The sequence below is a fragment of the Plasmodium vivax genome, chromosome 12, assembly GCF_000002415.2.
Source record: "Plasmodium vivax chromosome 12, whole genome shotgun sequence".
Lineage (NCBI taxonomy): Eukaryota > Apicomplexa > Aconoidasida > Haemosporida > Plasmodiidae > Plasmodium > Plasmodium vivax.
Window position 1 is genome coordinate 2,024,578 of NC_009917.1, and position 13,328 is coordinate 2,037,905.

At 43.7% G+C, this 13,328-nt stretch overlaps 2 protein-coding genes across 2 annotated transcripts, besides 12 other annotated features; one reads left to right on the forward strand and one right to left on the reverse strand.

Annotated features, from left to right (window-relative positions):
* Positions 1 to 13: part of a microsatellite that runs on past the window's edge.
* Position 14: 1 nt separating this feature from the next.
* Positions 15 to 47: a microsatellite.
* Positions 48 to 116: 69 nt separating this feature from the next.
* PVX_117640 (hypothetical protein, conserved) lies at positions 117 to 7,325 on the reverse strand (the record flags this gene model as incomplete). Its single annotated transcript, XM_001615772.1, has 1 exon — positions 117 to 7,325. One exon carries the CDS (start codon positions 7,323 to 7,325, stop codon positions 117 to 119), a length of 7,209 nt encoding a protein of 2,402 aa, XP_001615822.1.
* Positions 6,120 to 6,145: a microsatellite.
* Positions 6,277 to 6,312: a microsatellite.
* Positions 7,326 to 9,541: 2,216 nt separating the features above from the next.
* PVX_117645 (hypothetical protein, conserved) lies at positions 9,542 to 12,686 on the forward strand (the record flags this gene model as incomplete). Its single annotated transcript, XM_001615773.1, has 2 exons — positions 9,542 to 9,893; positions 10,255 to 12,686. 2 exons carry the CDS (start codon positions 9,542 to 9,544, stop codon positions 12,684 to 12,686), a joined length of 2,784 nt encoding a protein of 927 aa, XP_001615823.1.
* Positions 9,993 to 10,017: a microsatellite.
* Positions 10,328 to 10,374: a microsatellite.
* Positions 10,431 to 10,453: a microsatellite.
* Positions 11,505 to 11,527: a microsatellite.
* Positions 11,786 to 11,808: a microsatellite.
* Positions 12,256 to 12,288: a microsatellite.
* Positions 12,564 to 12,595: a microsatellite.
* A 443-nt stretch (positions 12,687 to 13,129) lies between the features above and the next one.
* Positions 13,130 to 13,156: a microsatellite.
* The last annotated feature ends 172 nt before the right edge of the window (positions 13,157 to 13,328 follow it).

A 13,328-nucleotide genomic window follows, 5' to 3' on the forward strand; every position in this document is an offset into this window, starting at 1 on the left:
TAGCAGCTACGTAGCGTGATATATAAACGATGGGAGGAGAAAAAAAAGAATAAATAAATAAATGGAGAGTGGTGCGCGATGCGATCTACCAACCGCCATGCACCATCGCAGAGCTGTCAAAAGTTCATCAAATCGTCGGCGTACGAAATGGGGGTGGACAATTCACTTTTATTTTTGTTGCGAGCCTTCATCGGAGATATGCCTGGTATCACATCCGAATTGGAATCGTCATCGTTTTCTTGTAGATAATTCAACTTTTCCTTCTTCTCAGATATGATAGACACGTCATCATTGTCCTTATCGCTGACATTGTTTAGGGAGCTGTTGAGGGAGCGGTCATCCGAGTGTTTTGGAGTTCCATTTGGAGAGTGGTCAGCGCGGTTATTATTTATGTTACCTCCCAAACCATCGTTGCTTATTAGCTTGAGCTTGGTCACGTTTTTGGTCCTTATCGGTTTGGGGCTAGAATTTATTTCGTATATGTACTGCTCATCATTGCGGAGGGCTCCCTTGTTGACGCGGTTGACGACGCCGCTGACGGCGCGGTTGTCCTCCCGGATGAAGCACACGTTGTCCTCGTCTTCATTTTGGCTGATAAAGTTGCTGAGCGTTGAGTTGGACGGCGTCTTCTCATAATCCGAGTCGTCCGCCTTATGGCCGCGCGGCGCAGTGCTCTCCAGGTTTGGCGCCCTTCCTCCGTCTTTGTTCCTACCCTTGGGGAGTTCTGGAGGATCGTCCCCCCGATCGATGAGTTCCTCCTTAATTTTAGAAGCCTGCCCATTTTCATCTCCTTCTCCATTTACATCATTCTGGAGAATCTTTTCCGGACCTTTCGTTACACCCTCTCTGGATGCGTTTGAATCGGAATGAGAGTCCGTATCGCTGTGACTTCCATCGGAGTTGTTCCCATTTTGCGTCCCCCTCTTATTAAGGTGGAGGTTCACCTCCTGGGAGCTCCTCCTCGTTTTTATAGAGGGTGCATTAGATTGCCTACTAACCCGTTTGGCAATATTCTTGCTTATATTCATATGGATGCTTTCGTTAAGATTCATATACGAGTTTTCATAATTGGAGTCTTTAAATTCCTCGTTGAGCTTCCTTTTCTTGCAGATGATCAGAAACATATGCTCGAATATGCTGCTTTCAAATTTTATCTGCGTATTGTTAGCTGTGTTGTACGATTCTATAAGGTTCAGGATTTGCTTCTTCAGGTAGCCAATTTGATAATCAGACAGAGTTAACTTCTGGGCATACGGAAAAATATATTTAAGAAACGAATTTTGATTCTTTAAGTTCAGAGCACAGCTAACACATGAGTGGATAAACTTGCAGAGGGGAAGTTTCTGCCTCTCCACAATTTTAACTCCTAAGCGGCTAGCTATAGAGGTACTAAAGAGCAGGAGGTCCTTTTCTTCCAACGCGTTGTTGATATATGCAGTGTAGAGCCCTATCAATGCGCATAGCAATACTTCATAGAAAATGTCAATGCTGTATTTCTTCAATTTGTTATGAAAACTTAACGCGATGGAGGAGAGTCCTCTATTTTTTACATTCAAATGGATTAACAAAAGGACTCCAAGACAGCTGTTAAATATATTTATATTATTGCAATGTAAAATAAACTGAGCGATTATTAGCGTCATGTGAGTGTATTGCATTTCTAAAATTTTCTCATCTGTACTCAGTTCGTCCTTATTGTATATTTTGCACATGTCCGCAATGTACGTGTATGTGTTGATGGGGAAGAACACACCGATGTCGATTGATAAGAACGAATTGACAAAGTTGTAATTATCGTTGTTTATATTTTCCACATTTTTGAAGAGCTCCGTTACGAAATTGAACAGCACGTTGTCTTCCCTATAGACGTACCTCGCCACGCTTTTGTATTTGCTAATTTGTTCGTCACCATCCAGGTAGCCTTGCGCCAGCTCATCCATCTGCTTCGTCGGGTTGCCGCTCCCATGCAATGTTAGCAGCTGCTGCAGGTTGGCCAGACCGCTGCTATCTACCTGGTCTTCCCCCCCGCAACACGCATTTATGAATATTTCCAACGTTTTGTACCTCCGCATGTCCTCCACAGAGTAGAGCAGCACATTCTCCAGCTGCGCGACGTTCATCAGGTTTAAGAAGGCGCCATACTTCAGAATCGTGTTGTTCGACGCCTTGATGAGGTGCACCAACACGTCATTCAAGTCGTCTCTCAGGGTTAGCAAATTGTTGTATATATAATTCAGTTCCACGAATACGTTTTTTAAAATATTTTTTTTTTTTCCACTAAGGGTAAGCAATTTTTTTAAATCGTCCATATTGATGTTGCTGCTAGGGGTATCATTTTTGTTCTCCCCTTTCGATTCTTTTTCTTCCGCATTTTGTTCTTTTTCATTAGCCCCGTTGGTCCCACTTGGGTTATTCTTTTCGCTCATTTCCTTTTTTACGTTTTTACCCCCCCCTACGTCCGCTCCAACCGCGGAGTCGTTCAAAAAGAAGTTGCCATATAGGTAGTTGAAAAAGAACCTCTTCCTACATAGGTAGTAGATGTAATTTTCATATATGACGTATATGAGGTCTATGCAGAGTAGGAGCAGCCTGGATGAGGGCGTTTTTGGGGTGCTGTCTTCCTCTTCATAGTAGTACACCGAATTGATTTTCGCCTTTAGTATGTAAAAGCACAGCTGTATGGTTACATTTGCATGCATGCAGGCTTCCGAGCTGTAGTACAGGTTGTAAAAATTCTGTCCCTGGTGGAAATGCTCCTCCTTGTCAAATGCCGCTTTGTTGTTTAACTTCTGATGGTTGACATTGCCGCTTCTGCTCATGTAGCTGTCGTACAAGTTTCTTTCCGCATTTGGTTTGTTATTTTTGCCTTTTTTTCGATTGGCCCGTTTGCTCCTCCGGTTGGCGGCTCGGCTGGTGCGCTCCTCGTCTCGTTGGTCAGCGTGCGGTTCGCTGTCTTCCTCCTCGCTGCCCTCCTCCCCACCGCCGTAGTCCTCGTCATCGTCACCACCGTCGTTCCCGCTCTCCCCACCGCCGTAGTCCTCGGAGAAGTGCTCATTACCGTAATGCAAAAGGTGGCCGTCCAAAAATTCATTCACGAAAATATTCTCCTTGAAGTACGCCTGGCACTTCTCATTTACAATAAATTGGAAGTAGTCCTTCTCGAGGACCTTCTTAATGCTCTTGTTAATCTTCTTGATGTCATTTTTTTTTTCCACATAGTTGGACAAATCGCTGTTTATGTAGCTAAAGCAGAGGGTATACATGTGAATCAAATTTGTAAGATTGGAGACTAAGTCGTTTTCTATCGATTCCACAACGTTTCTCTCTTTTTGCATTAAATTTTCACTAACGATGACAACTTTGTTCCGTCCATTTTGTATGTACTCCTCCTCTTCCTCTTCGCACTCAATTTCTGCGTTGTAGTTCTTTCGGTAGTATAAAAAGGCGTCTAAAAAGTTATTAAAATGGGCATAGTAAAGGTCGAAAAAAATATCGGTGGATAACTTCTGGCTGCCACTTCCCCCACTGGTGGGACCCTCCCCCTTGAGGAAATCGTTCAGGGAGAGAAAGAGGGAAATCATATTCATGGTACATTTAGCAGAGTAATATGGCAGCTTCAGATTTTTTATTAAGTAGTATAGATACTCGTAGGTCTCCTTTAAATGTACAAAAACGTTGTTAAAGAAAAAATTGATGTTGCTGTCAATGTCGTTTTTAAAGTATTCCATTATCGTGGAAGCGAAATTGTAAACGTTATTTTTTTCTCCATTTCGATATATGTGTTTGCACTCTTGTATTGCCACCTTCAAAATTTTAAAAACTAGCAACAAATGTTCCTGATTCGTTTGGTGTAGCTTTATTAGGAGCTTACTGTGTTTGATTATCCCGAATGTGTAGATGATCATCTTTTTAATTTTCCCCGTCTCGTTATTTAGCTTCGCGTTGTGCATGCTGTTCCTTTCTGCTGCGTTCGCGCCGCTCACTTGAGGGGGCGTCTTCCTATTTTTGTTCCTCTCCAGTTCGTTTATGTCGTTTTGGAAATTCCTGTACGACGACTCGCAGATGTACAGGAGGCACTTCCTCAGGTCTCGCTCCGCGCTGGCTTTCCCCGCCTCCCCCTCGAGTTCGTTTTCCGCCCCGCTGCTGCGTTGGTCGTCATTTTGGTCGTCACTTCCGCCTTCACTTTGGTCGTCACTTTGGTCGTCACTTTGGCCTCCGCTTCTGCCGCTCTTTTTGGACCTTTCCTTCCCCTTGTTGCTCCCCTTTTTGGCTGTCTTCCCACTTTGCTGCCTCTTCGCGGCGTACTCCTCCACGTTGCACCCCCCACTGCCACCTCCTTCCACGTCGTTCTTATCCCTAACCGATTGGACGGCTCCTCCCCAGTGGGTCTCCTTTGCAATGTCATCCTTGCACAGCAGTTCAATCATAACATCGATGCAGTTCACGGCATCTAGCATTTCCCTAATCCCGCTGACGAACCTGTCAATCACAGTGTACAATTTCATATTCTCATTGTAGTTGGCCAGGTAATCAAAATAGTGCACGAAATTTTTAACAGTCGGGATATTTCTATTCAGGTACTTGGTCAAAAAGAGGAGGTTATATTTTACAATTTCGCAGTTGGCGTCATTCTGTTCTACGTCAAAATAGTTGTTCCTCTTCCGATCGCATTTTTTTATTTTGTTTTTTATTTGAGACTCGTAAATGAGGGATGTTATCATCTTCGATATTTTGCTATTATTGTTAAACCAGATTAAGTTGCTTACAATTTTCTTTTCTTTCTTAGAGAGAATGTTAACCACGTCGCTTGCTGTTTGGTTTTTCCTCCTCTGGGTGTTATGCAGCGCTATGGGTAGATGATCATTTGCAAGCACCTCCACATCGGAGAACGTATCTTTTTCCTCATACTCGCCACTTTCATACTGGGAAGACACATCGGACGTCGTTTCATCTCTCTTGTTGGAAGGCACGATGGGGTTCTTCTTGGCGCTTCTCTTAAACGCTATAAAGTCGGCTTTCCTAATTTTCATTTTGCTCATCTGGAGAATCAACTCGAACGTTTTCACTCGAACGTTGTAATCATCATCGAAAATAAAATTCAGCAATTTTTTCTTACACATGTAGAGCAGTTCCACAATTTTAAAGTTCCCATTCGTGTGATACAAAGTGCACAGATATATTAAAATGTCCAGAGCGTACGTCTTAACTTTACTATCTTTATCGTATAAAATCCAAATGAGCAGTTTGGTGTATTTCCTGTTGGTGAAGTAACTGCTTAGTACCTGTACATAGTGGAGGAAGAACTCTAGGGTTATTGCCCTAATATCTGCAAACACGTCTTTTATCTTGTTCCTATATATTATGTTATAAGTGCAGAGCAGGAAGTTGTTCAAGATGGTTAGATTTTTTCTATCCTCGTTTATGTTATCGATGAGCTGGCTGATGATTAAATTTCTTTCCACGATGGTTCGTATATTTTCGTTGTCCTTCTTTTTGGCGTACTGAATTAGTTCTTCGATGTCAGCGTTGTTCCATTTCTCATTCCCCGTGTTTGAGGTATGGGCACCGTTTTTGCTGTTCCTACCGGTGGCGCTGCCCCTCCGGTTGCCGCTCCCCTTATTGGTATTTTCCCTCTCCCGGGCGTACTCCGCGAGCAGCTGCTTCCCCGCCTGCTTCTCATGATTATTAATATAGTTAATCTTCTTGCATAATCCTAGTAATATGGAGTGACTAGCCAAAGAAGCGGTAAAGCGTATCTTCCTGTACTTGCTTATGCTGAGGGAGAAAATCCATATGCACACGTACAACACCTCGTGGATGTAATTCTCATCAAAATGGTAAGCAAAATCGGAGAAGAAACTTGTAAAGGACTTATACGATTTATTATTTTCATTTTTCTTTTTTATCAAAACGTCGTTGTCCAAGTCGGGGGATAAATACTGTTCCAATTTTTTACACTTGAATGTGCATATCTTTTCAAAGTTACTTTCGTCTTTTATAATTTCATCTAGGTTGGTGATTTTGCTCCCTGACTGCGCCGTCGAGGGGGTGATAATTTCCGTTATGGAGGTGGGAGCCGCTCCAGGCCTGTTCGAACCAATCGACGGGTGGGAAATTTGGTTATTATTTGCAATTTCTTCGTAGAGGTACACTTGCTTGTCTATATAATCAATTATGTCAATCGTCCACGTGAGCGTTTCATTGCCTGAACACTCAGCCAGGAAATTTAAAAAAAAAGTGGACACCTTAACCATTTCGTTGTTTTCCCTATTAAACAGGTAGTAATAAATTTCTTCGATAATTTCGTGCAGATTTTTGGGCCCTTTTTTAATTTTTTCGTACATATTAAAGTCGTCAAAGTTTTTGTGGGCATTCGCGTTCACGTCGTTTAGCCCACTTTGCCCCTTGTCGTTCGGTTTGCCATCATTTTTGCCGCCACTATTATTGCCACCAATGTTACTGTTACTTTTTAGCTTTTTCGCGGGCCTCGTTCTCTCAGCGGTGTACTCATAATCGCTTTCGCTCGAAACTTCACCGTTGCTGGACTCCACGTAAATGCTCTTCCTCTTCTTCGGCTTCATGTCTAGCGCGCTGCTGGCCCTGTTGATGGTGGATATCCGTTTGTTTTTGTCAAATTTGCTGTTCTTCTTAAAAATATCAAAATCGTCGTCGTCCGCATCTTCCTGCAGTCTTTCTATGTAGCTTTTCCCCTTTGGCTTCTTCTGCTTGTCGTTTTTGTTCCCATTGTTGGGGTTTTGATCCGAAGAATTGCTGCCTTTCTCGTTGCCGTTTTCTTCGTACGGCACGACACTCTGTTCGGCGCCTCCCCGTTTGTTCCGTTTGCTCGACTTGCCTTTTTTGCCGCGATTGTTTTGCTTTCCGGGGTTGCCTCCTTTGCCGCGATTGCTTCTCTTCCCTTTGGCGCCCACTGATGACGATTCGTCACTGTCCCGGTTGTTACGGATGCTCTTGCGCCTGTTTTGCTGGTCCCTACTTTTGCGAGCATTCTTCCCTTTGCTTCTTTTACCCCCCGTGGAATCTTCACTTGTGTCATCTCCCTGATCCTCACTGTCCTCTCCCTCCTCTTCGGAGTCCCCCTTCTTCTCATCCTCACTTACTGTGTAGTCACTATCCTCAGTAGTGTTGTCGCCATCGGTGCTTGTCACTCCCCCGCTAGCACGTTTCACATTTTTCTTCTTTCCCCTGTCGCGCACTTTACCACCTGAATTGTCATCCTCGTCGTCCGTTTTTTCAGCCAAGACGTAGTTCACACTTTTGCTCAGTTCCACATTTTGGTTCAATCTGGATGACCTCCTCAGGGCCATCTTTCCTTCCGTAATGAAGCTACTGTGCGGTGGCGTCTATGCGTTAGCGTCTATGCGTTAGCGTCTATGCGTTAGCGTCTATGCGTTAGCGTCTATACGTTAGCGTCTATACGTTCGCGTGGGTGTATACACACATGTATATGAATGTGTTTGCCTTTTTTGGGGGAAAATACTTAACGGGAGGCCTCACTTCGGGTGCCGCTTCACACCCCTTGGTGAGATTTAACAACTGCGTATTGGGGTTCCTTTCGCGGACCCTCTATCGCTACTTGCCGATGTGCTTCCACGATCGAATTGGCCCCCCCAAATGGCAGTCACTCCGACTATCGCTCGCTGCTCACCTTATCGCTGCCTTTTTATAGCCCTTTTTTGGAACCTTTGCTTATTGTAAACGATCCCGCGCGGTGGAAAAAAAAAAAAAATAAAATAAAATAAAAAGAAGCAAAATAAAATAATAAAACCAGCTGAGCGGGTAATAAAGTATGCCTACGCTGTGGAAAATGAAAACGAGAAATTATTTCTTGCGTTCGTTTCTCCTTAAAAAAAAAAAAAAACAGCAGGGAGTGGGTAAAATCCTCCCTTTGAATTTTATGCGCACAAAAAAATGGTGTAAAAGGGTGGTGTGAAATTTCACGAATTGGCATATAAAAATTTACTGCCCTCTGAAAAGAGGTTGTAAACACGTGCTGATGATGATTACCGTTTAAGTGTGTTAAAACGTGATGGGTTTTTTTTCCCCCCCTCCCACACTGCTATTAGTGTATCATTATCCACCGCGTAATGTTCACTGCAAATAGCAGAGCTGGGGATGGATCTGATTAACACTTAAAATGGCAGCACACAGTTGAGGGGGTGAATTTTTTTCCAAAAGGGGAAAAAAAATGATCTAAAAGGTGAAAGCTTATAAGCAAGCACAATATGAAGTAAACTGCACATTTCTGTTGTCCCAGGGGTAGTTTCGTACATTTGTCATGCGCGTTATTTTATTTTATTTTATTTTATTTTTTATTTATTTTTTTTTTCCTTTTCCGTGGATCGCAAATTTATGAACAAAAAAGGTGAAACAATTTTTCACTTAACGAAGAGTTTAGATCCGAATGGATAACATACACATATGTATATATGTGCTCATTTTTTTTTTTTTTTTTTCACTCCAGGTAAACATTGCAATACGCAGCGCACTCTATCATGTCACACTGCTGTTTAATGTGTACATACATTGTTCACTGTAAAGGTTTATTTATTTATTTATTTTTTTTTTTAATTCGTGCGCTTTGCCATGTTCAAGGTCCTCCACGGACAAGCTTCACCGGTGCAGTTCGCATTTGCGAAGGGACCCCGTTTTACAAAAAGAACCCTCCGTATGCTTCACTCCAAGAGGCGAAATTGCGGATAAGGCATTTCAGACAAAGGAGCATTTGCCCCCCCTTTGGGATCACGTCAAAGGGTGTTTTCAGATTTGAAGCGACGTTAACGCGGGGGTGAAACGCCCTCGTTCGAAGGGCGCATACACGGTTGAGTGGTCATATGAGGTGAGGGCGCATTCGGGAGTGCATACTAGAGTGAACGCTGGAGTGCGTGCTGGAATGAACGCTTGAATGCATGTTGGAACGAACGCCGGAGTGCATGTTGGAGCGCCTGCTCGCTTCTGACCCTCCGCCGTAATAACGAAAAAAAAGACATTAGGAAAAAAAAAAAAAAAATTTAACGTGTATGCTGAAGATGATTCACTTCTTCTCGTCTATTCAAAAAAAAAAAAAATTATTTTATCCCGCAAGTAATAATGTACCATATTAAAAGAGGCATTTCCCCCTCCCCCGCTGTGTTAATTTGCTAAAAAATCTTTTAACGTTAGTATGGTGAAAAAACACCGGGATGGCTTACATACTGCGTAGCAGCGTTATGGGCACCCTTTCCTCGCGGGATTAACACTTTGCCGTACTGGAAAAAAAAAAAAAAAAAAAAAGAAGAAATAAATAAATAAATAAAATGCAAAAGGGAAGTCTCGAAGAGGCACTCCTCGGTCCTTCCCATTTGTTTTTGTTTTGACACACGTGTGTATAAACATGTGAGCACGCAAGTGTGTAATATGCGAAAGGGCGAATGTACGAATGTGCCAATGTGCGAACGCCTGCACACACATGCCCTCATCCGCGCGGCGTTGTTGCTGAAACGGACTTGCCTCCCCCTTTGGAGCCCCCCTTTTGCATCCCAAAATGGAAAAAAAAAAACGCAGCGGAACATCCTCCACATTCAAGGAAATTCAAAGCTTCAACAAATCCTACCTGGACCTGAGCAATTATAGTAAAGATAATTATGGCAAGCAGAATTCCATTAACAATACAAATGAGGTCTTCGAGTTCTTTACCAGCATAACCAACAACCAGAAGGACATCAGCAAAAAGTACGAGCAGCTATTTTCCTTAATTAAAAAATTTGGGAAGGAAATTAAATACCTGCTAGCCAAAAATGACGAGTACAGCGGTATCCTCATCGACACCAAAGAATGTGTGAAGAGGATAAAGGCCAAGCTCAGCGGGGATTCCTGCGAGGAGTTCGAGAATTTAGGTAAAGCGGAGGAGAGGTGACAGGCACTTACAAGTGATACGCGGGAGCAAAACAAATTGGGACTAGCTAACGGCAGACACGCTGCAAAGAAAGAGTCACACGGAGGAGAAACCCAAACCTATGCAACGTAGCAGCGTGGAAACGTGGGCCCAGCGCTCCTTACACCATAGAAACGACCATGCACTCGCTTGTAAGAAGCGGTTCCTCATCGAATAGGCATCTTCACTAGGCATCAAACAGTTGAGCAATCGCTATGTGTAAGTACCACGTTTGCGAGTAGACCTGTGTGTGCATACACTTTTTTGGTATACCCTTCTACACACATACCAAATGGCGGTCCCTTTTCTCCCCTCCTTTTCAGAGGCGGAACTGCTGAAAGACAAAAACAACATCGACGTGATAAGCAAAATTGTGACCTACCTCTGGGAAGAAATAGGATACCACAACAAAAACTCCATTGAGTGGAATAAAAAAATCGAGGAGTTAAAAAAGTACATCGGAAGCAAAGATGAATTCTTAAAGCTAGAAAGGAAACTAACCATAACAAGTGAAGAACTGAAAAAGGAAATGGTCGACAATATGAGTTCCCTTAAAGAACAACAAGACTTGAAAATAAAAATTAAAGAAGAGAGAAATATCTACAGAAAGGATATCCAAAATGTGCACGAAAAAATCCTCTATGTGATTTTAAAATTTCTGTTGAGAGATAAAAGGTGGAAAACTCTGAAATATTTTTTTCATTTCTGGTTGAATACAACTAGAAGGAGGAAGGAATCGACGAACCAAATGGTTTCACGCCTTGGAAAGAAGATGCATTGTCTATTACTCTTCTGCTTCAGAAAGTTAAAGAGCAATTCGTTCGAAGGGTATTTAATTGATAAGGTTACGGGCCTGGTCGATTTCCCGCTGCATGGGAACGGGGGCCACGGCAGCTCGCAAAGGGGCGTCCAGAGCAAAGCGGGGCGCGCCTACGATTACAGCGGCAATGATAGCGGTAATCCGTACGGCAGCGGTAGTCACCAGAACAGCGGCAATGATAGCGGTAATCCGTACAGCAGCGGTAACCACCAGAACAGCGGCAACCCCTACAGCAGCGGTAACCGCCAAAACAGCCGAAACACCTTGCGCAGCACGCCGCGGGAGAGAAACAAAAGCAGCGTCTTCTCCAACCTAGTGAACAACGACAAAACCCGAGACGGTGATAACGTGTCTCCCGGAAGTTATGACCACCTTAATAGTAGATCGAGGAAGCGAAGCGAATCGATGCTTTTTTACAAGAAGGAAAATAGCTCTGCCACGCAAAAAAGTGAGGTAGCGACAAATTTGTATGACCAGTCTGGGGATTTCTCATCCGGGAAGAGGGGCACTCATCGGTTTGGAAACGATAGCGAGGATGGCGAGGGGGGTGGCGGCAACGACGGTCGCCAGGGCAGTCGCGTCGGCGCGAACGGCTCCTACGAAAGGAATGTCACTCACGATAGGAACTCCACTCACGATAGGACCTCCACTCACGATGGGAACTACGACTACCAGAAGAACAGCCTGCGCGGGCCGAGCCACGAGACGCAGGAACACCCCGGCAGGGAGTCGAACCACCACGTAGAAAAAATGTACGACAACTTAGCCCGCCAAATGAAGGACAAGGCGGACAGGAAAAGCGTAGAAATGATACACCAAACGATAAAAAAAATGAATAACAAAATTAATGACATTAGGGACACGCTAGACAAGCAAAACAAAATGATGGCCAATGACGACATGCTCAGAAATGTGCCATCTGGTAAATCTTCCCTAAACTATAAAAATCACTCAAATAAAAAACACCCCGATTTGGACTATAACCACTCGGTGGCCAACAGTTCGTTAAACCTTCCCTGCGAAAGAACGTTAAGTGAATATTTAACAAATAAAAACAAGTCCAGAAATACAAACACTGATGAGTTGAACAGGCCAAAGGGATTGAGGAAGCAAAGTGAGGACTTCCAAAAAATGAGTGAATATAATAACCGCCAAAAGAAATATGATAACCATGCACATAAAAAGAGCTACGAAAATATGGAAAAGTGGAACCTAAATAACGATCAATATTCCCACAGTAATTCTATGGATATGACAAGCGTTGACGAGAGTTACCTTTACCAGCGGCAGTCCAAAAGCAGCGCGCGCAGTGCTTCCCACCTGAAGAATGATGCCAACGCGCTCGGTGGTGGTCACGGCGGCGGTCACGGCAGCAGCATAGGAAGCGCAGTCGGAAGCGGCATGGGAAGCGGCCTCGGAGGAGGCCAATACAGCGCCGCGTGCAGCAGCAAGGGGGAAACCAAGCGTGGCGGCAGGGGGGACTCCAGGGGTGAAGCCAGGCGCGATTCCAGAGGTGAAGCCAGACGTGAGTCCAAACATAACGGCAGAGGAGAAGCCAGACACGACTCCAAGCACGACTCCAAGCGTGACCCCAAAAGCGACGGCAGAGAGGCGAAGGCCGCGCACGGTACTCACCACGCGACGAGCAACAGACGGGACTTTATCGAAAATAGCAATGCGAGCTCCTCCCCCTCGGATATTAAGCTCGTTCTCAGGACCGGAGGGGGCTTTCGAAAGCTAAGCGAGCACTGTCAAAAAAATTATATAGAAAAATTGAACTACCTGAATGATAACAATTTGTTGGGTTACGAAACGAACCTGAACATAAAAATAAAAGGACACCCATTTATGCATAATGTGCCCAATGGTCACCAAAAGGATCACAAAAAGGAAAAAAGACACAGATCGCTTTCTAAGTTTTATAATATGCATTAAAAAGTGAGCTCTTTACTATCACTGCAAATCGCTTCAAAGAATGACACGTGAGGAGAGGCAAATGTGTTTTTCCCTCCCGATGTAGGAGGAGAACATTCCAGCCCTTTATCGCCATTCTTCGCATTTTAAAAATGTTCCCCTTTTTTTTTTTTTTTTGTGTGTGTTTTTTTTTTAAATAATTCAGTCATTACAGCCTTCATTCCAGAAAACGCCAAGCGTGTTTACATCAACTTGAAGGACACATCGAAATTTTGTTCATTTTTATATACTCTCTGTTAACCCTGTTTTTATGCATTTTTTTTTTCACTGTACTGCATACGTACGTATTGTGCGTATCGATATGTACATCCTCCTCCCTTTTTGCATGGTTAGCTATTTGCCTTTTTTTTTTTTTTTTTTTTTTCGCATGAACTGGTCATAAAAAATGGGGTAAAATAATTCACGCGCTGTATTAGTGAAAGGGGCACCTCTCAGCGACGTCGTTCACACATAGGTATATGTGACTATATATACATATTTGCCCGTTTGTAGGGTGAGCTCTTTTTGAAAGCGATTGGAAGTGACGTTTCTTCCCCCGCCGAACGCGCTCAGTGCCCCTACGTAAGGTTATAAATGCCCACAAATAAGCAAACGGCCAACTGC